This window comes from Eumetopias jubatus, unplaced genomic scaffold, assembly GCF_037043125.1.
Source record: "Eumetopias jubatus isolate StellerSeaLion01/CBP00866 unplaced genomic scaffold, mEumJub1_p1.0 scaffold_1, whole genome shotgun sequence".
Classification (NCBI taxonomy): Eukaryota; Metazoa; Chordata; class Mammalia; order Carnivora; family Otariidae; genus Eumetopias; species Eumetopias jubatus.
The window spans coordinates 13325190-13344882 of record NW_028274807.1 but is presented as its reverse complement, the minus strand read 5'-3'; the positions used below and the strand labels follow the sequence as shown (position 1 = coordinate 13344882).

The 19693-nt window shown below is 50.3% G+C and overlaps 1 protein-coding gene and 1 long non-coding RNA gene across 2 annotated transcripts in view; one reads left to right on the top strand and one right to left on the bottom strand.

The window, feature by feature from the left end:
- The window catches only part of URB1 (URB1 ribosome biogenesis factor), a 64449-nt gene that overhangs the window by 10422 nt on the left and 34334 nt on the right, over positions 1-19693 (bottom strand). Inside the window, exons 21-30 of the mRNA XM_028115827.2 lie at positions 18985-19164; positions 16740-17595; positions 15424-15625; positions 14565-14751; positions 12457-12515; positions 10686-10879; positions 9915-10025; positions 9602-9665; positions 7723-7894; positions 7181-7283 (exon numbers count right to left, since the gene is read on the bottom strand). Of these exons, the coding sequence (XP_027971628.2) occupies positions 7181-7283; positions 7723-7894; positions 9602-9665; positions 9915-10025; positions 10686-10879; positions 12457-12515; positions 14565-14751; positions 15424-15625; positions 16740-17595; positions 18985-19164 (2128 nt within the window). The remainder of the gene's footprint in view (positions 1-7180; positions 7284-7722; positions 7895-9601; positions 9666-9914; positions 10026-10685; positions 10880-12456; positions 12516-14564; positions 14752-15423; positions 15626-16739; positions 17596-18984; positions 19165-19693) is intronic.
- Positions 7715-12505, top strand: LOC114218657 (uncharacterized). Its single transcript, XR_003611229.2, has 3 exons — positions 7715-8030; positions 12067-12087; positions 12271-12505. It is a non-coding gene; the product is annotated as an uncharacterized LOC114218657 (long non-coding RNA).

Here is a 19693-nt window from a genome sequence, read left to right as displayed (position 1 = left end):
AGTGGACGGGACGACCCCAAGTGTGTCATCTTGGAATATGCTATCGATAAAAGAAATACCACCAATATTGTTTTTAAAAAGTCAAACTCTTTTTTTCCCCCTCTTGCTAAAGTTAGACTTTTAAAAGGATAATTTTGGCCATTAAAAAAAACCTGAGAATAAATAATAAGAAGAAAAATTGTAATAATCAGATACTCCTCTGTCATCCGAATAGCTCCACAGGCACATAATAGTCTCCAAATGGGTGGCTGCCCAAGAGCATAGAAATCTCTTTAAACCATAAAGTTTCCTTCTCCCTCAGAAGAAGCGGAGCTCCCTAGACCTTCCACCAGCATCTCGCCTGAAGGGCGACCAATGGTAGGGCAGATGCATCCACACAGTTTCCTTCCTCTTTCTCAACGTTGACACCCTCTCCAAGAATAACCAGGATTTCCACTTCTGGCCAAGAGTGTGGCAGAAACCTGATTTACCTGTCCACCTGATACAACTAAAAAAACTAGAAATGAAACAAGGTTTTTCAAGACATTGGGCATGAGGCAACGAATGACAGCAATCTCCAAGAGAGAAAACAAACAAGATGCACACCTTCTGATCGTCCCAGCCCGAAGCCCGGAGATTTTCTAGGCCAGGGCACAGGGAGGGCAAGCCCAGGCATAGACTGGAGAACTCAGCAGTTGTGCAGACAAAGCGCACAGCTGGGAGGCCAAGGTGGCCAGAGTTCACACAGGAGAGTCCCAGAGAAGACAGCTCCACTCCGAGAGCGCCAGGGTCTTCAGCGGAGTGCCACTCGGCAAGAGTGCATGAGGAAGCTACCTGAGGCTGACGAACAGGGCCAACCCCAGGCTCGCGCCTGCCTGGAAACAGTTCCTGTCTCCCCACCGGCCAGGGCGAAATCCTCACAGTTCACAGGGAGAGAGCAGATCGCTCAGAAGGATTTAACGTCAGCTGTGGGGCAAAGTTCGTCCCAGACTAAAACGCTGCTTTGGTGCCATCTAACAGAGATTCAAAGCAAGACTGGAAGGATCAAACCATTTCTAAGGAGCTCAGATGTGTCCTAGAGCAGTGCTCAAGAACATTCACAGGGATATAAAAATATCCAGCACCAAACAAGGTAAAATTCATGTCTGGTTTACAATAAAAAATTACCAGACATTCCAACAAGCAGGAACATAGCCCGTTAGAAGAGAAGAATCCACCCTGTGAAAATGACTCAGATATGACAAAGGTAACAGAACCAGGATTCTGTCGTAACTACTACAACTGTATTCTACATGTTCAAGAACTAGAGGAAACCCTGAGTATGTTAAATGGACATACAGAAGCTGTAAAAACTCAAACCAAGGTTCCAGAGATGAAAAATAAAATGTCTGAGATGAAAAATGCACTGGAGGGTATTATTAGCAGAGTAGACGTTTTAGACAGAGAGATCAGTGAACTCTAAGCCAGCAACAGAAATGATCCAAACTGAAACACACAGAGAAAAAAAAATTAAAACCGGAAGAGAACATTAGTGAGCTGTGGGACAATTTTCGAGCAGGCTAATGTATGTGTAATTAGAGTCCCTAAAACGTTTGAAGAAATAATGGCCAAAACTTCTCCAAATTTGACAAGCACTATAAACCTACAGAGCCAAGAAGCTCAACGAACATCCCAAATACAAGGAACATAAAGTAACTTACAATAAAGCACATTGTAATTAAACTGCTTAAACCAATGATAAAAAAAAAAATCTTCAAAGCAATCACACAACATACAGAGAAACAAAAGTAAGAATGACAGATTTCTTTCTTCTTCTTTTTAACTTAGAGTAGGCTCCATGCTGGGCATGGAGCCCAACACAGGGCTTGAACTCATGACCCTGAGATCAAGAGCTGAGCTGAGATCCAACCGTCGGATGCTCAACTGAGCCATTCTGGTGGCCTGGTGGTAGATTTCTTACTACAAACAATGCAATCCAAAATCAGGTGGCAACATCTCTCAAGTACAGTAAGAAACAAAAACAAAAACCTGTCAGCCTAGAATTTTATACCCCATGAAAACCTTTCAAAAGTTAAGCCTTTTTTTCCTGTAACAAAGTTAAAAGAACTGATCAGCAGATGTGAACTACAAGAATTCTTAAAGGAAGTATTTGAGGCAGAAGGAAAATGACAGAAGATGGAAACCTGGGTCTACACAGAGGAATTAAGAGAACCAGAAATGGTAACTATAAGATGGTGAATAGAAGATATTTAAATCTCCTTAAAAGGTAACTGACAATTTGAAGCAAAAACAACATATTGTGGGTTTTACCGTATACAGCAGTAAAATCTCTGGTAAGAACAGCATAGAAAGCCAGGAGGGGCAGAAATGGATCAATACTGTTGTAAGGTGCTTCTACTATCCATGAAGTGGTATAACCTCACTTGAAGGGGAACTGCAATAAATTGAAGGTGAGTACTATAAACCCTAAAGCAACACATACATGCACTGTAGCTAAAAACCAACAAAGAAAATAAAACAGAATCAGATCAATAATCACATTAAATGTAAATGGTGTACACATTCCAATTAAAAGGGAGAGATGGTCAGACTGGATTTAAAAAAGGCAAAACCCAAGTACATCTGTCAACAGAAAACCATTTTTAATATCCAGATGCAAATTAAAAGGATGAAAAAGGAATAATCTTGGGCTCCAACAGCGTACAGACTAAATTTCCTCATTTCTAACAAGTGACAAGTTTTGATGAAAAGGGGGGGGGAACCCCAAAAGCTTTAAAAAAGCATCCAACTGTGGGATAACACTGTTTTGGAAAAGATGAGATGTGTTAAGATACACCTACATACCTACACACTGAACACACGGAAATGGAATATATTTGGGAAAGAGAACAGTTTAAACATTTAATATTACACTCGCTTTAAAAACAGCTAGTACTCAGCTGGCTAGGGTATTTTTAGTAATCACTGACATTCTCTAAGACAAATGGATTTTCCACGTGTCCCTGAGGAAAAGTCAGTTTCATGTCTGTGGTCATCTGCTACTCTCTGAAGTCTTTGCTTTGTCACCCTGCAGGAAAAGAGCTGCCCTGGGGTGCGGAAAGTGTAAGAGGCTATCAAAACATCGTTATAAACACTACTCTGTTTCAGGAACCTCGTAAATCGCAGTTTGGCCTTCTGATAACACATCTTCAGATTGAAATGGCTGAACCAGCACAGTGGTCAAGGATTAAAATAAAAAGCACCCCATGTCTTATGGGCTTCAGTGGTAGTACAACTGTGCCCCAGAGCCCCAGGAGCTCCTCTTCATGCCTCCTCCTCTACCCCTCCCTTGGGGGCAGCCTGGCAGGGGACGACTGAGGAGTCCATGGGGCCTGTGTCTCCGTGGTCTGGGGACGAGGCTCACAGAACTGCATGCTGGCCTCTCTGTTCTGCGATGTTTGTGAGTGATGAGCTGAAGAGAGCCGCCCAGTTCTGCGGAAGACAAGAATTCGCTGTGGAAAAAGCATTTGTCACTGCCATGGCTAAGATCCTGTTTCTCAGCCAAGGACTCAGAGTAGGGAAGCAGTGAGGTTAAGAAAATAGGTTCCCATGTTCAGCGAAGGCTGAAATGGAGCAGTGAGACTAGAGTTTCTCTGAAGTCTGGCAGCCACACTTAAAAACTAATCATCTGCCCAATTTAGGATTTTTTTTTTTTTAAAGATTTTATTTATTAATTTGACAGAGAGAGCGAGCGAGAGCAGGAACACAAGCAGGGGGAGTGGGAGAGGGAGAAGCAGGCTTCCCGCCGAGCAGGGAGCCCGATGTGGGACTCGATCCCAGGACCCTGGGATCATGACCTGAGCCGAAGGCAGACGCTTAACGACTGAGCCACCCAGGCGCCCTGCCCAATTTAGGACTGCAAGATGTTAGCAACACAGGGGCCTGGGGGCCACTGCAGGGAGTAAGAACACTGTCGAGAACCTCTGCTCCACACACAGGACGAAGGAACCTCACAAACACAACGTGGGGTATATGGAGCTGAGACGAAAGGACACATACGGCACGGTACCATTCACATCAAGTTCAAATACAGGGCCCTGGCTCCTGCTGGGCAGGAAGGGGCACTGCCTAGGAAGGGGCCTGCAGAGCCGCCCATTACGTGCTGCTCCTTGATCCAGCTGGTGCTTTCACCAAAACTCCCACCACACACATATGATGTGTGGTCATTTCTATTTACCAGGCTTCAGTAAAAATTCACTTAAGACATTCTTCATGCTTACTTTCCCACCAAGGGCAGAATCAAAAGGAAAAATACATGTTAAAAATAGTATGAAAAATAAATTCATGATTTAATTCCACAACAATAAACCTAGCCTACACTGGCCCTATGCTGTTCACAGATTTCTGTTCTGTTCAACTTACCATTTTACTGCTAGAAATTTCCCTCTCCCTACAAACTGCTTTGCTTCCTTTTATCAGACAACAAAATTTGTTTAAAACATGATGCTTCCCCTTTTTGTTCTGGATGACAAGTATTCCCGAGCAAAATTTAATGACCTAGTTTTTCTTGTCTGCTTCTTTTCTTTTAATTTTCGTATTTATATCTTTATCCACCTCTCTGCTTTTTAAAATTGTCTAACTTTACCATGAAAGATTTTACTGTAATTTGTATTTTAAGCTACCACAAATCCTTTTTAGGGGTACACAGGTTTTGCAAATTTTCCTACATGTACCATGCCTATAAAACTTAAAATAGGCTGTATCTGGAGACTTCCCTACTAAAAGACCATGTACGAGTTACCTCTCTTCAGAGGAGGCCTCCCACCGTCCTCCCCATCCAAAAACGGCAGCATTCAAGATCCTGAGAACAACACTGTGTCCTAATTTTAGTATTTTTTTATTAGTGTTTTCCAAGCCTTTGCCTTCTGTCTCTTAAAAGCTCTCTTAAGAGCCTGAGCAACGGACTAAATGATTTGTTATAATCCCCTCAAGTTACCTCATATTTTCAGACTATGGAAAATCTATTTTCGTGTTTGATGAGAAACAGACCTCGCCAGGGCTGAAGGCAGGGGGAAGGAGGAGAGCGTCCGGGCCGCACACGGTCCCTGTGTCTCTGTTAGGCTACTGGGAAGTCCCTGTTAGGGGTCAGTGAAGATCTCTGCCTGCCGTTGCAGTGATCGGACGCTGGTATGAAATGCCCCTGCTCTCTGGCAAATGAAATCTAGCTCGGCCACAGAACACCAAGGTCACGGAGGCCGGGGGGCCCCAGCAACCTCAGGGGCCACCAGTGAGAAACCTCCGAGACCGGCCCTGTCATCTTGTTAAGAGAGGCAGTGGTGGAGGGTCAGCAAGTCTGTGTGCACGCAGGAGCACTGGAGCATAAAAGGACAACTCTAAGTTGAAAAGGGGACAAAACAGCACGAAAAAGGAGACACGGTCTCCCAGTGCACCTAAATCCATGCGGCCGTTAAGTCCAGTAGGAAGGAGCCTGGGCGTCCTGCAGGCAGCATGCTGGCCACACCAAAGGCCAGAGCTGCAGAACATGCGCCTCCCCCCACGCCCCACACCTGCCCCGGGTGCCTTCCATGTAGGCCTGACCAGAGCCATGACAGGCCATGAAGGAGCAAGCCGGGCCCAGGAGCACTTGTGAGGAACAGCTAACACAGGTCCCCGCCAGGAGGAAACGACAGTCAGTTTCACCGCACACTCTCTGGTACCACCTGAATTTTGAACTGTGAATATATCATCATCTAATGTTAAACACTTAAATTAGATGTTTAATTCTAGGAAGATGGAGTCGACATATTTTCTCTACGTCTACTAGTAAACACAGCTGAAAAATCCCGGACAGGTGTAAGAAGACTCTGAAAGGCAGAAAGGAAGCTGACCAGCCGGGGGGCCTCAGGGCAGTTCCCTGCGTTTTCTTTCTGCTCCTGGTGTCCTAGACTCTGAGCTGAAGAAGGCAGCGGCCCAGAAAACCAAGAGGCACAGACAAAGCCTGAACAAAAGCCTTGCTCTCTCTAGTCTCTAGATGAAAGACTAGAAAAGGAGCAGCTTAGTAAGACAGAAAATGTGGACAGTAACTGCTCCGCTCCAGCCGAACCCCTCAGAGAAAGCCACGGCCCTGCTCCGACCCACCCCAGCCAAGGCGTGGTGTGGAGCCTGCTGTGGAACCCAAGTCCCCTGCTGCGGTGGCGTCCGCCAGACAAGGCCGAGAGGGGGGTGGCGGGCAGGAACCAGAGGCCCCTCCTGCTCCTGAGATCAGAGGAGGCCTCCTCATCAGGGGAGGCCCCGTGAGGAGCAGTCATGGGCCACTCCTGCCTCTCCCAGCCAAGAGTATCAGGACGGGCGTGAGCCACAGAAGGGAGAAGTGACCGGCTGGACTTGCTCAAAATGAAAAACTCAGGCCCTGTGAAAGACTCTGTCACCAGGATGACAAGATAAGCCACAGACTGGGAGAAAATATTTGCAAACCGCATATCCAACAAAGGATGAGCATCTAGACTATATAAAGACCCCTCCAAACTCAACAGTGAAAAAAAAAAATCCCATTAGAAAATGGGCAAAAGACATGCCTGACATTTCAATGAAGAGGACACACAGATGGCAAATGAACCTCAAGACATTCGACGACATTAGCCATCAGGAAAACGCAACTGAAAACCACATGAGATATGACACGCCCACCGCTGACACAATGCCACAATCCAACAGAATTGCCGCAACAGACTCGCCGTGGGGATCGGCCATCAGTCCTCAACAGTGCGTACGTGTGCGTGCTTGTGTTCGGTCTCCGCCCTACGTTCTCACAACTCACAAACACACCCACCCTCTGGCTATTCGACACTTAAATTCAAAATTACACTTAACCCAACAAAAAGTCAACCTCGGCAGGCTCTCCCTCGTTTTCAAGGATAAAATCTGGTGGCATCTGATCACTATCTAATGGGAATTCAGAAAAGGCTCTTGCCATTGAGAATTAGGAAAACATCAAGGATGAAGGGACACTCCCAGATTTTAAAATTATATATTTTTTTTAATCACTGTATATTCAAAACATTCACTGTTACTCTTCCGAAAAATCACTGAAATAAAAAGGTGGGAAGGTGGATGAAGATTTTTAGAATGAGAAACAAGCCTTCCGTTATCATGGTGGTAATTCCCACAAGAAAGCTGACTGCATCCGGGCCCTGAGCCCCGCCCCACAGAAGGCTGCGGTTACCTGGCCTGGTCAGTTCACTGAAGAGATGCAGGAGAAAGCAGGGGTCATAAAGGCCATCGAGATCCACTGTGCGCCGGTCTTTAAAGATCAGTTCCTGTGCATCCTGAAAAAGCCCGAAACAAACAGAAATGTGTGGTCTGGCCACATAAATGTGGTAACATGTGAGTGCTTAGCCACTAATCTATAGAGTTCCAATGATTTTGAATATTCAAAAGCATAAGAAAACAGCACTTCTAACATGAAATGGAGATCTTTGGGATCTGCTTCAAACTAGTCTTTTTTGGGGGGGGTTATGAAAGAAACAAGCACGGCTGGTGTTGATAATTGCTGCAGCTGAGTGACAGGTGTGGGGGGCCCTGTCTTGCTACCTCCGTATGTAGCTGGAATTGTACTTAACAGGATGTTAACAAACCGCAAGAAAAACAGCGCTTGTGTTTTGCAGTATGCTCTAGTTGAGGCTGCCAACAGAATCCCCTGAGGGTCGAGCAGAGCACGCACTGCTGCTGGGAGTGCTCCCTAGTGGCTCCCCTGGGCCCCCGCACCTCGGGGGGCAGCAGCCTCCGGTTCTGCGGGAAGTGAAGGATGGTCTTCATCATGCGGTCCCGATCCAGCAGGCGGAGGACGTCCCCGACACTCGGCTGTTGCCACAGCGACTTGCCCAGGCTCCGGCATGTCTTGTGATGCTCCACCGCCGCCGGGCCCCACAGCAGCACTCTAGAGCCGGATGGGGGAGAGCAGACAGGTCACTGGGCCCCACCGGAACAGAGTGCATGACGGAGGACGATGACCGTCACAGGCAGCATGGCCGAGCAGCCAGCACTCGCCAGCCGCTGTCTGGAGCACGTGACAGGTGTTCTATCACTTGGTCCCCATCCTAACAAAGGGGGGGGGGGCTGGCAGAGATGCTAGCAGTGACGAGGGTGGGTGACGGTGTGGGGGGATGATGACACCTACTTGGAGCTTCCGATGTGCCACTTACTTTTAAGCCCTTCACGTCTACTAATTCACCGTTATCTGCATTTTGTATCTGTGTACCAACCCTGTCACGTAGGTACTATTATTATCCCCATTTTACAAATGGGGGACGAGGCACAGGGAGGGTTAAGAAAGTTGCTCAGCTGGTCACTTGCCCAGCCGGTAAGTGGCAGAGCTGGAATGTAAAACTGGGAGGTCTGGCTCCATAGGCCAGTCGCTGCGCCACAGCAGGAGAATCCTGGCTGCTCGGTGGTGCTTCCTTCCGGTTCACAGGCGGCCATGAGCACCGCAGGTCTGCCGCCAACAGCCTTCTGACTGTCCCTGCCTCGAGTCTACCATGTCAACGCCTCTGTTATGCGCCACCAACACCCAGTGAAGAAGCTGCCCCAAGCCTCCCCTTCCTCCTACTTTTCTCCCCACTACCTCCCACCCACCTCCCCACTAGTGGAGGGTGCTCCCTGAGAGCCGGGCTCTGATGGGGACTCCTTCTCTGCCCCAAAACGTCTGTCAGCTCCCTGTCTCCTAGATGGAAATGATTAATATTCCAGTCTGACACCTAAAATCCTTACCGACCAGTCTATCTGGCCTTCCCACCACCTTTTCCCTACACACATCTTGTGATGCACATAAGCTGACCTGCTCACCATTCTCAGAAATGGACTTTTCCAACTCCCAGCTGTGGTGACACTGTTCCTTCCACGTGGTGTGCCCAGGCTCCTCCACTGACCCTCACCTCCATCCAATCCCTCCAGTGCCAACCCGGTCACGAAGCATTCCCTGCCTCCCCTTTGGGAGAGGGTACTCTCATGTGCTCCCCTAACAGCTGGGTTCCACCACCAAAGGCCAATTAGAAAGAGTTACATTTACAATAATCTGATTCCCTTAACAGACAGCAAGACTGGGTGTTATGCCTCTAGGTATTCCCAACAGCGCTGGGCCCAGCACCTCGTCAAACAGCAAGCGCTCAGTGAACATCTATTTAATTAAATACTTCTAAACTGAACTCCAAATACACACTCATTTCTGCGCACATCAGCAGGAGTCATTCAAGTTCAAAAATAAATTACCTTCTTTAGGAGGCTGTTCCCTGGGGGGGGGGCGGTGGGGGGGGACAGGCAAGCAGCTGACATACTGGACACATCCATCAAGTGGGCGCCATTTAGTGGTGTGAGATCTGTCCACTGAATGTCCACAGAGTTCCCATGTGGACCCCAAACTCAGGCCTCCTCCTTCAGGGATGAATATGGACCATCCTTAGAGCATGAGGCCAAGCCTTCCACAGGAGCTGGTATGTGACCTAGGGGAGCTCCATTCAGCCTACCCTCTCCCCGAGAATCAAAAAGGTATGAGAGAAAACCTGGGGAGCTTGCTGTGCAGAACATATTCCCCCAATCTCTGGATAGCACCTTCAAAGACCGCTGCTCACACCTCCAGGCCCAACCTCACCTGAAGTTCACGAGGCTGAGGTCGTTCTGTTCATACGCCCGGAGGAGAAGTAAAATCTTCTGGTCTAGAAATCAAATCAAGGTCCAGTTAGAAAGCTGAACCCCTCACATGCTCCTTCCACCCTGTCACACCACCTGGTCTCAAGCTCCCTGGTCACACAGCCCGGTCCCCTCACACTCCCTGGTCACACTGCCTGCCTGGTGCCCTCACACTCCCTGGTCACACAGCCCGGTCCCCTCACACTCCCCAGTCATATCGCCTGCCCGGTCCCCTCACAGCCCCTGGCCATACCACCCAGCCCCCACACCCTTACCCAGGACGCTGAGAGTGGCACCATAGGCCCCAAGGAGCACGGCAAAGTGGCTGCTTTCACAGACAGAGGGACACATCTTCACCACCACCGACATCAGATCCACCAGTGCTTCTGGAAGGAAACAACACTGAAATGCACAGCAGTGCAGGCGGTTGTGCACACAAGAATAAAAGTAGAGGAGGAAGCATTTCAGGGAACATTTAAATGCTTGAAATAATCCTCCTCTGAACAGTATTAGTCTCTGGACTGTGCCTTGTCCCTCTTTTTCCTTTTTTAAATGAGGCATTTCTTCACCACCGTCTCTCTCCCCCTGGCTTTGGCAAGGCTGTCATTGCTCTCTTCACTCCCTCTCCCACATTTTAAGCCACCAAAAGATTTTAACACCTACGCATTCTCTTCTGTGATTATGTTAGCAAAGTCTCTATATATCTACTCCTGCCTAAATAAATGGTGGGGCCTTTGTGATTTTCCTACCACCCACACCAGGAACTCAGGGGACGGCTGTCTTCAATCCAGCAGGTGATTACAGACCGACCCCATGGGGATTTCTACTGGCTTGAGCATATTCATTCTGTCTCTAGGCAGAGCGTGGCTTCAAGAGGATAGGACCCTTCAGACTATCTCCTCTGCCGCTTGGCCCAAAGTCTGAGGAAACACTTCTTGGGCTTGGATTTGACAGAAACAAAACATCCTAATGCCATTTTGGTAATGCCTCCTTAGCTCTGAAAACGCATCGGTGCTAAACCTCAGTGCGCAGCTAGCGAGGGGCACCTTTTACTTGATTGTCCAGGTTTTCCTCTTCTTCAGACTTTAGTAGAGTTGGCAAAAACAGAGAATGCTGCGTGAGCATCATGTGGACCACTGGGAGCTGGATGAGCTTTGCGCACATGGAGTTTTCAGGAAGATACAGGCGCTGTATGGCAGCATGGAGGGCCTTTAAAAATGCATGGTCCTGATACCGAAATCTAGGAGGCAAGAATCAAAGGGGGAAAGAACTTCACATAGGGGAGTTTTATTTTGCAGGAGACAACAAAAAAACCTTTCTCTTGGCATTTTCTTAAGAAAAATTTCTAACACACCACAAAGATGAAAATTTTACAGTGCATACCCGTCTACCCATGTTGATCCCACTACTATCACTGTAGGACACTCGCTTTACCACACACCTAGCCATCCACCCATGACAGGGGGCATTTCTGAAAACAGGGAGGGGATGCATTTATTTTCCTGCGGTGCGAACACCAAACGAACTTCCTGTTCGGTGAAAGTGCCAGGAGGCAGAACAGCTGAGCCTGAATCAAGATACCACTCACTGCTCAGCCCGCCCTGCCATGTCAGCCTCCCCGCTTCCTTGCGTCCGGCTACAGAGAACTCCTATCCAGGGGTTCAGAGGCCTTCTCGGCCTTCAATCCCTCAGAACCCACTGAAGGGATGAAAGCATCCTGCTCTGGAACAAAGCAGCTTTTCAGTCATATGTGACTAACCTTAAGAATCACTTAGCATACAATGGGCATTCTAGAAATATAAATTAACCGAAGCCTGAAAGAAATGTCACTATTTCATGATGGCGATCCAAGGCAGTCATTGATCTGTGACCCACCTTCACATCTTTCTCTTCTCTTGGGCCAAGTAAAGATTTTTCTGTTTTAAGTCGGTGACTAATCAGGGAAGTGAAAATTAGAGGCACAACGACAAACAGTTTCATGACTACCTGATTGCTGAGAACTGAAGAGTCTGACCCTATCAAGTGCGAGTGAGGATGTGAGGAAAAGACGTGCTAGGTGAGCTCAGAAACTTTGGAGAGCAAGCTAAAAATCTAGTAAAAGTGAAGCTGTGGCCACACTCCCTGCCAGTGAGCGCCCCTCCCTGAGAAAACCTGGCACGAGGCACGAAGGGGCGTGCAGCCTTCACTGCAGGCATGGGAGGGAGGGAGGGAGGAAGATGTCCACCAGCGGGTGAGGTGGGGGCTGAAAACAGAATCATACGCCCCCACCCCCGCAGCAAAAACAAATGGGCTGAGATCTAAGTGTATCAGCATGGGTAACTCGAAAACACTTGAGTGCAAAAAAAAAAAAAAAAAAAAAAGACACATAAGATGATACATTTGTATAGAAAGTGAAGCCAACTAATATACTGTCATTACTATTTACAGACATGCTGGCGTGCAACCAAGGTAGGAAAACACCCATGGCCATGACGAAGCTGGACCTCAGGAGAGTGACGCTTTGGCGGGAGGGGGGTTGGGGGGGGGGAGGTCGGGACAAACACAAGAAACTGCCGGCACTTATTCGATCGGGGCACTGCCGTCGTATTTTCTGCATGCTCTGGTTTCTTAAAAATATTTCATTTTTTAAAGGCCGCTTCTGTCATCGTCATGTCAGTGGGTAAATCGTCCAGCCTCTGTGGCACCCCACACCCCGTCATCCGTGAACCGGGAGCGGCCCATGTTCCGCAGACGCCGGGCTAACGAGCGGCCATGCAAGCTTGGCGTCGCACACTCACGCCCTTACTCAATCACCCCGAGAGACCAAAACGGACTCACTTGAGTCCAGTCTTCACAAATTTCTGCCAATCACCAGGATCAACTTCATTAAGGGAATTCTGTGAATAAAAGCAAGAAATATTCAGGGGACATCTTCAATTAATTTAAAGCACAGAATACAGAACTTAAATTAGAGCCGTTCGGTAAACACGGAATACAGTGAGTGACCTAAGGAGTCCACAGAAGCACGCAGTTGTTTCTTTATTTTTTAAATTGTTTTATTATTCCTGCTAGTAGCTGTCGTTTTATTAGCATGTCTATGATCACCAAATGAGCAGAAAAACACTCCCTAATAGTCCTGTTACCTCTCCCTCTGTCCACCACTTCAGAAGGTGCTCTTGGCCTGCGTCACGCACAGGGCCAGCCACTCAGGCCTTCAACACAGGACAGCACCTCTCCCCAGCGGAAGACCTTTGCACCACCAGCAGGGCCGATGCTGGTCCACAATCACTGATGTAGAGAAAATCTCCAAATACAGCGCTAAGTTAAATCAGAGGGGTGGGTGCTCTGGAGGAAAGGGAACTTCCTGGGATGATAAAAATCTCTGATGGGAGCGTGGGCACAAGGATATAAGTGCATTTGTCAACACTAAACTCTGCACTTAAGAGCCCATATTTACACACACGCGTGCACGCGTGCACACACACACACACACACACACACACCAAGAGCCTGTATTTCACAACATGAAAATTACTCCTCAGTTCAAAGGGTTGGTGAGGTGGGCTCAGAGTGGGTGGCTGCGTGTGCGTGGGGGCAGGGGGCACAAGGGAACTCTGTACTGTCTGCTCAGCTCTGCTGTGAACCCCAAACCTAGAAACAGTGCATCTATGAAAGAGGAAAAAAGAAGAGAGAGAATGGGAGGGAGGGGAGGGGGAAGGCAAATCCCTGAGAAGAGCACAGCCTGCCCTCAGTCATCGGGCTGGCCTGCTGGATGAGGGGCTGACGACGGGGTCACACAGGAAGGGCCACTGTCACCAGTGGCGGGTGAGCCCAGCACCCTCCTCTACGCTCAGCTCTCCCTAGGTCTCGGGAATGTTCCTCGTGCCCCCTAGTTCTGCCACGTTTGGGCTCCTAGGTACTCTGAATGCACAAACCTGTAACACAATGATTTAAGGCTGAGATACAGGTTAAAAAGTCTCCTGATACAACATAAGCACACTGCTTGATCTATAACCTACGAATCTATTTATCACCCAACTGTCACCTAGGGTTATTTTCCTGAGGAGTATTTTTTAAATTTGGGGTCCAGAGTTTAAATACAAGTCACAGACCCTATGAGTTTTAACGCAATTTTACATCACGGACTGAGGAATAACTCCTATCCTTCAGGATGTTATTCCCGAGCAAAAATAATTTTATAATGACCAAAAATAGGTGAGTATTTCCAAATTTTATGACAGCTCTAGGCTCACAGTGGCAAGAAGCTCCGTGAACCCCAAGCATAAGAATCTTAAATAAAACTACTCTAAGGCACATCATGATCACGCTGCTTCAAACAACGTAAAGAAAAAAGATCCTAAGGCAGGGGAACAAAGGTAAGAATGACAAACTTCTTATCGAGAACTATGTATGCCAGAAGACAGGAAAGCAATGACGTTTGACAATGCTCACAGGAAAGAAAAACCTGGAATGAAACTTCCCAACTCATTCTGAGGGCTATGTTACCTGATCCTAAAACCAAAAAACAACAGACTGCTAGAAAATGAAATTATAAACAGATATCCCACATGCACACAGATGGAAAAATTCTTAATAAAATATTAGCACATCAAATCCAACGATACGGAAAAACTGTAATACATTGTAATCAAGCAGGTGTATCCCAGGAACGTAAAGTTAAACCATCAAAAATCAATTAATGTAAGTCATCTTATTAACAGACTAAACAAAAAAGCCAAAACCATAAACCATTTCAGGAGAAGCAAAAATGCTCTTGACAAAATCCCACATCCATTCTTGGAAGGCGGCGGCGGCGCATCGTCTCGGGGCAGACTCGGCCCTGCTCATCTCCCACTACTTCTGAGCACACATCTGTGAACTCTGGTCTGTCTATTCCACTCTTTCAGAGTGTAATCAGGCTCTCTAAGGAAAGGAAAGACACCTACCAGCAGCTCACTAAATCTCAGCAGCATCTGCCTCTCCTGATCCCGGGTATCGTCACGGTCTTGCTGGCCACCACGGAAAGACACGATCAGCCATTTCACACAGGACTCCAACAGAGTCCTCCTCCAGGCATGCAGCTCTCCGGCCGACCCTTCCAACACTGCAGACACAGAGTCGGCCACGCTCCAACTGCACAGGAGACAGAAGGCACAGAGTCAGGGGGATGGCCTAAACCCCTCCAGCTTAAGCGTAACTCCCATTACAATGGGCCACCTGGGACAGATGCTCTGAGTCCCATTCCCCCACAGCACCTAAGCACCAGAGTCCATGGCTGCCCTGGACTCCTTGCTCCAGCGTCACAGATACACCAGCAGTTTTACAATTACCAGAAACAATACTACTGCACCAGAAAAAAAGATACATTGTCCAGACTTTGCCTAAATCGGCTATCTCAGTGTCAGTACTACTGACATGTTGGGCCAGATTATTCTTTCTTGGCGGGGGGGGGGGCAGTGCTATGCATAGTAAGATATTTAGCAGCACCCCTGGCCTCTACCCTCTAGAAGCCAGAAGTGACAACCCCCCTCCACTGCTTTGTGACAATAAAAAAATGTCAGATGTGGCCAACTGTCCCCTGGAGGGGGCAAAATCACCCCCGGTTGAGAACCGCTGCTCTCAGGGCATCAGACCCAGCCATCCACTCATGGAGACGTGCTCGCTCCAGGCAGGATGGCTAGAAGCAGACTTCCTGTAGGAGGTGCCTTCTCACCGACTGGCATGAAAGCAGTGCGGCAACTTCCCACTAGTTTCTAAAAACTACAAGGAAAAGTGAAGTGGGGAGGGGAACGTAAGCCTTCACACCTCTCGCGCCTGCCCGGAGTCCGAAGCAAGCCGGGCAAATGGTCCATGAGGACCGCAAGCTCCTTGGGTCTTGCAAACGGGACCAGCTGGGCCAGGACCTCCTGATGCAGCCCGGACGCTGGGGGCCCGTCCGTGCTGAGAAGCCTGGCCTGCAGCCGTTTCCACAGGGCCTTCCTCAAGACGGGAATGACAGCAGAGGACACTAGGCAGAGACAAAAAGGAGAAATGGTCACACACCGCAGCATGCTGGGGCCCGCACACACCAGCTCACAGAGCCCACGGCTAACTTTTAGGAATTTTGTGACTGGGCGAGGTCACACTCGTAGCTTGAGGTTGGCCAGGGCAGGAGCACAGATGCCACGGAGATTGGCAAATGCAAGGGCCAGTTTGTTAAAGGCTGACCAGCATGCCACTGGTTACCTCTCGTCAGTCAACCCTCCGACACCGGGCCCTGAGTGTAAGCCTAGCTCGAAGCTGGTCGTGGGACTGTGAGGACCCAAGTTCTGGACTCGCTCGGGATTCCTGCCTCGAAGGCACGGGAGTTGGGGAGGTACACCAAGAATCACTGACTAGAGGGGGCGCCTGGGTGGCTCAGTCAGTTAAGTGTCCAACTGTTGGTTTCAGCTCAGGTCTTGATCTCATGGGTTGTGAGATCGAGCCCTATGTCAGGCTCCCTACTCAGCATGGAGTCTGCTTGAGATTCTCTCCCTCTCTCTCTCTGCCCCTCCCACGCGTTCTCTAAAATAAATAAATAAATCTTAAAAAAAAAATCACTGACTAGAAGGAGGCTCCCTATCACTGGTACAAAGTCATGACACACTGAGGGAAAGCAGGAAGTGAACAATCATTCATACACACGATAAAAAGAAATTAAAGTATATTTCAGGTGAGCAAAAAGTGCCTTGGACCTGAAACCCTACAGGTGGAGAGGGCTGGGCCCAAGCTGCCTTGACTCAGCGTCACTCACTGACACTTCTTCTGCTGGGGACAATGGGCTGGGACAAAGGGCGGTCACCCCGAATGCCTCCCTTGCCCCGGTGCTGACCCTTCCTCGACCCAGCCCTCCCCAGCTTCCTGCGGGGGGGGGGCCGGGGGTGGACGGGAACGTGGGGCAGCACCTCAACCCACGGCCAAGCCCCGAGACAGGGGAGGGGTGGGAGTGCGAATCTCTCCTCTTTCTCGATCTCCAGGGCTCGGTCAGTGGCTGGAGGACAGACAGAACTTAGCCCATACCCCAACTGTGGGAGTTCCCGGTTAGACCTCCTCAGCCCTCTGACTTGACACCCCCAGCTGCCCGAAGCCACCAGCTGCTGTACCTCCCGCCGGGCGTGCGCAGGGGCCCCGTGTCCTGGTCTGGAGGTACGTGTGGAGGAGAGGGAGCAAGTCATCCAGGTGCTCCTGGAGGCAGAGCCCTGTGCCGGGCTGCCCACACCACAGCTCGAACCACAGGAGGTGGGTGCAGCTCAGCTGCAGGAGCAGGGCGGCGATGCCGAGGGCCACCTGCGTCCGCCGGGCCAGGCAGTAGTCGAGCAGGTCCACCCTGACCACGGGGGCCAGTGCTGGCTCTCTCTGCAGAGTGTGGAGGAATACGGCATCCAGCTCGTCCACGGCCAATGTGGGGAGCAAAGTCCCCAGGCCTTTCACAAACTCGGAGGCCCAAAGGAGCTCACTGCTCTGCAGCTGGTCCTGGGGGCTGCTGGTCAACAGCTGGACCAGGGTCTTGCCAAGAGCGTTCAGGTGTCTCTCCTTCCCGGGAGACTTCGTGGGCCACTGGGCCACCAGCTGGGCCTCAGGCAGGCTCAGCAGGGCCAGGGTGACCTCTCGGAGTTGGGCGCCCTCCATGTAGGGATGCAGTCCCTGCAGGGCCTCCAGTTGCGGGAGGGTCTTTGGTGGTGACATGGCCGAGCCAGTCCTCCTGTTTCGCAACTCCTTCAACACGCTCTGAGTGATGGCCTCCAAGTACCTGGCCAGGAGGCCCCGCTGACCAATGCTCTGGAGGACCGGGGCGCTAGCCACCAGCAGCTGTAGGACCCCCGCGCTGAGGTGGGCTGCCAGGAGTTTCACGAGGACAGGGCTGAGGGTGTGCGGAGGGAGGGCCTGTTGCTCCAGGGCCAGGTACCAGCCCTCCAGTGTGGGGTGTCGGAGGATGGCCAGGAGCACCTCCTCCAGCGTCTGAAACAGGGTGACAAGGCACAGACCTCACACAGGGCCCAACGCCAGCAGGAAGTAGAACGGAGGGCAGGCAACGGCCTTCCTAAGCCATGCCATCCGCAAGGCCCACAGCACCCCAACCCAAGCCCCGTCAAAGCTATGACCCGACTGCGGTGCATTGCCCCCGCTCCCCGCCCGCTGGGCAACTGTGACAGCTGAACCATGACTGCGCCAGTGCCCCACCCACACCGGCAGGTGTCTGACAAATTCAGACTGAACGGATTGACTGTACAGCAGAACTGCTCTCCAGCAGGGGATGGGCTATGCAGAAATGCCCAAATGTGGTGAAGACCAATCATCTGGCTCCTGCTTAGCAGCCCTGCCCTCCAACATCAACCTGACCGAGGGATGCAGGGATCCCTGGAGCAGCAGGATCACAGCGCGGGAGGCCCTGCATCTGGGAACCACCGGTGGGTGGGGATCAAGCTGCTGCGCGAGCCAGTGGAGCTGGAACCGAAGGTTAACGCGCGGGCAGAGGTTGAGCCTTGAGTGACCCCCGGGGAACTAGCTCTGACCCACCACCGTGTTCAAACCGCCGGGCAGAAAGCGGCTGAGCACCCTTGTTGGATTAGAGAATAACCTATTCCAGTCGTTCTCAGCAGCCGTGCAGAACACAATTCCTAGCCCACAAAGTGACCCCGGGCCCTGGGCCCGGGAATACGTTCTCTTCCTCATTCGCTCAACAGGGAAGGAAACAGGAGTCTGTCACACCTTCCAATGGACCTCTGCCCATTAAAAACAGAGAAGCGTGGTTTCGTTTAGCGCTGCCTTGCCCCGTCTAACGACTACTAGGTGGTGGTCCTGCACCTACAGACACCTTCCAGAAAGTCAACCCGGAGATCAGAGGAAGGAGGCCGTCCATGAAGAGCGTGATTGCTTCCCGAACCCAGTAAAACAGGTAAAATGGCAGATGGTGAGAGAAAGATGCACCCTAGCCCCAAGTCAACAGTGGCTCCGAGGTCCCCAGCAGGGGAGAGGTAAGCTCACGCTGTGGAGCTACCAGGCCAGCCGCACCCACCGCCCAGCCTTCGTTCAACACAGGCTGCAACAGCTCAAAAGGAAAACGTTCCCAGTTCTCAAGATGCTCACGTCACCTGGTGTAAGAGAAACCGCTCGCAGGTAAGGCAACTAGAAAGCTACATGCCCACATTATACCATGCTTATCTGTAGATGCAGGGGTCAGGGGTTGGGGGGAGGTTCAGTGTCCCCTTTACAGTGTTCTGCATTTCCTTATTTACCTGCAACGAACACGTCCTCGTGTTGGATCAGAAGCAGAGGGAAAGCCAGGGTCCGAGACTTGACAGGAAAAGGTTAACAGGAAGGAGACCCATGGAAGAATGGCAGCGGTACCTTGTCATTGGCCAGCTCCAGCGAGGCCAAGGACTCCATGTCCAAAAAGAGGTCAGATTCGGCCTGGACGGCCTCGCGTTTCTGCTGGTTCTGCGCATCCAGCTGCACACAGTGGATGACCAGGCGCCTGAGGAGGTCCAGAAGGAGCTGCAGGAGGGCAGGCCCTGCACTTCGGCCCAGCTGCAAGGACAAGAGCCGCACGACTGCTCAGAGGCCGGGGGGGGCCCCTCACAGTCGCCACGACCGTGACTACCGCGTCTCTCCACAACCAGAAGGGGCCACGTTACCAGAAACAAGGACTGAGGAGGGCAACAGGCTAGAGTGGCAACTCCTTGTAAAACACTGAGAACCTCAAAGTCCTTTCTCAGTAAGATGTGCCCCTTAAATCTCAATGAAGTATGCAGGTTTATCTTGACCACGTTGAGGGAAACCCAAACTAAAACTCCGTAAACCACACCGGAACAGAAAGCTCACCAATGAATGACAAAATTACAACTTATGCAAGACGGTGGGTCTGGCAGAGCACTGACCCAGTCTGCCGTGTGAAGGACCCTGGCCCGACTGGCGGCTGCCCTAGCAGCAGGGTCAGCCACGTTGGCTCCTGGTCTGCAGGGGTCTGCAGCTGCTGAGGGGTACAGATTCTGCGACGGGTACAGAAGCCTGCAGAAACTGGGTGCCGAACCCACCTCTGCACATCTGCTCCAGGGAG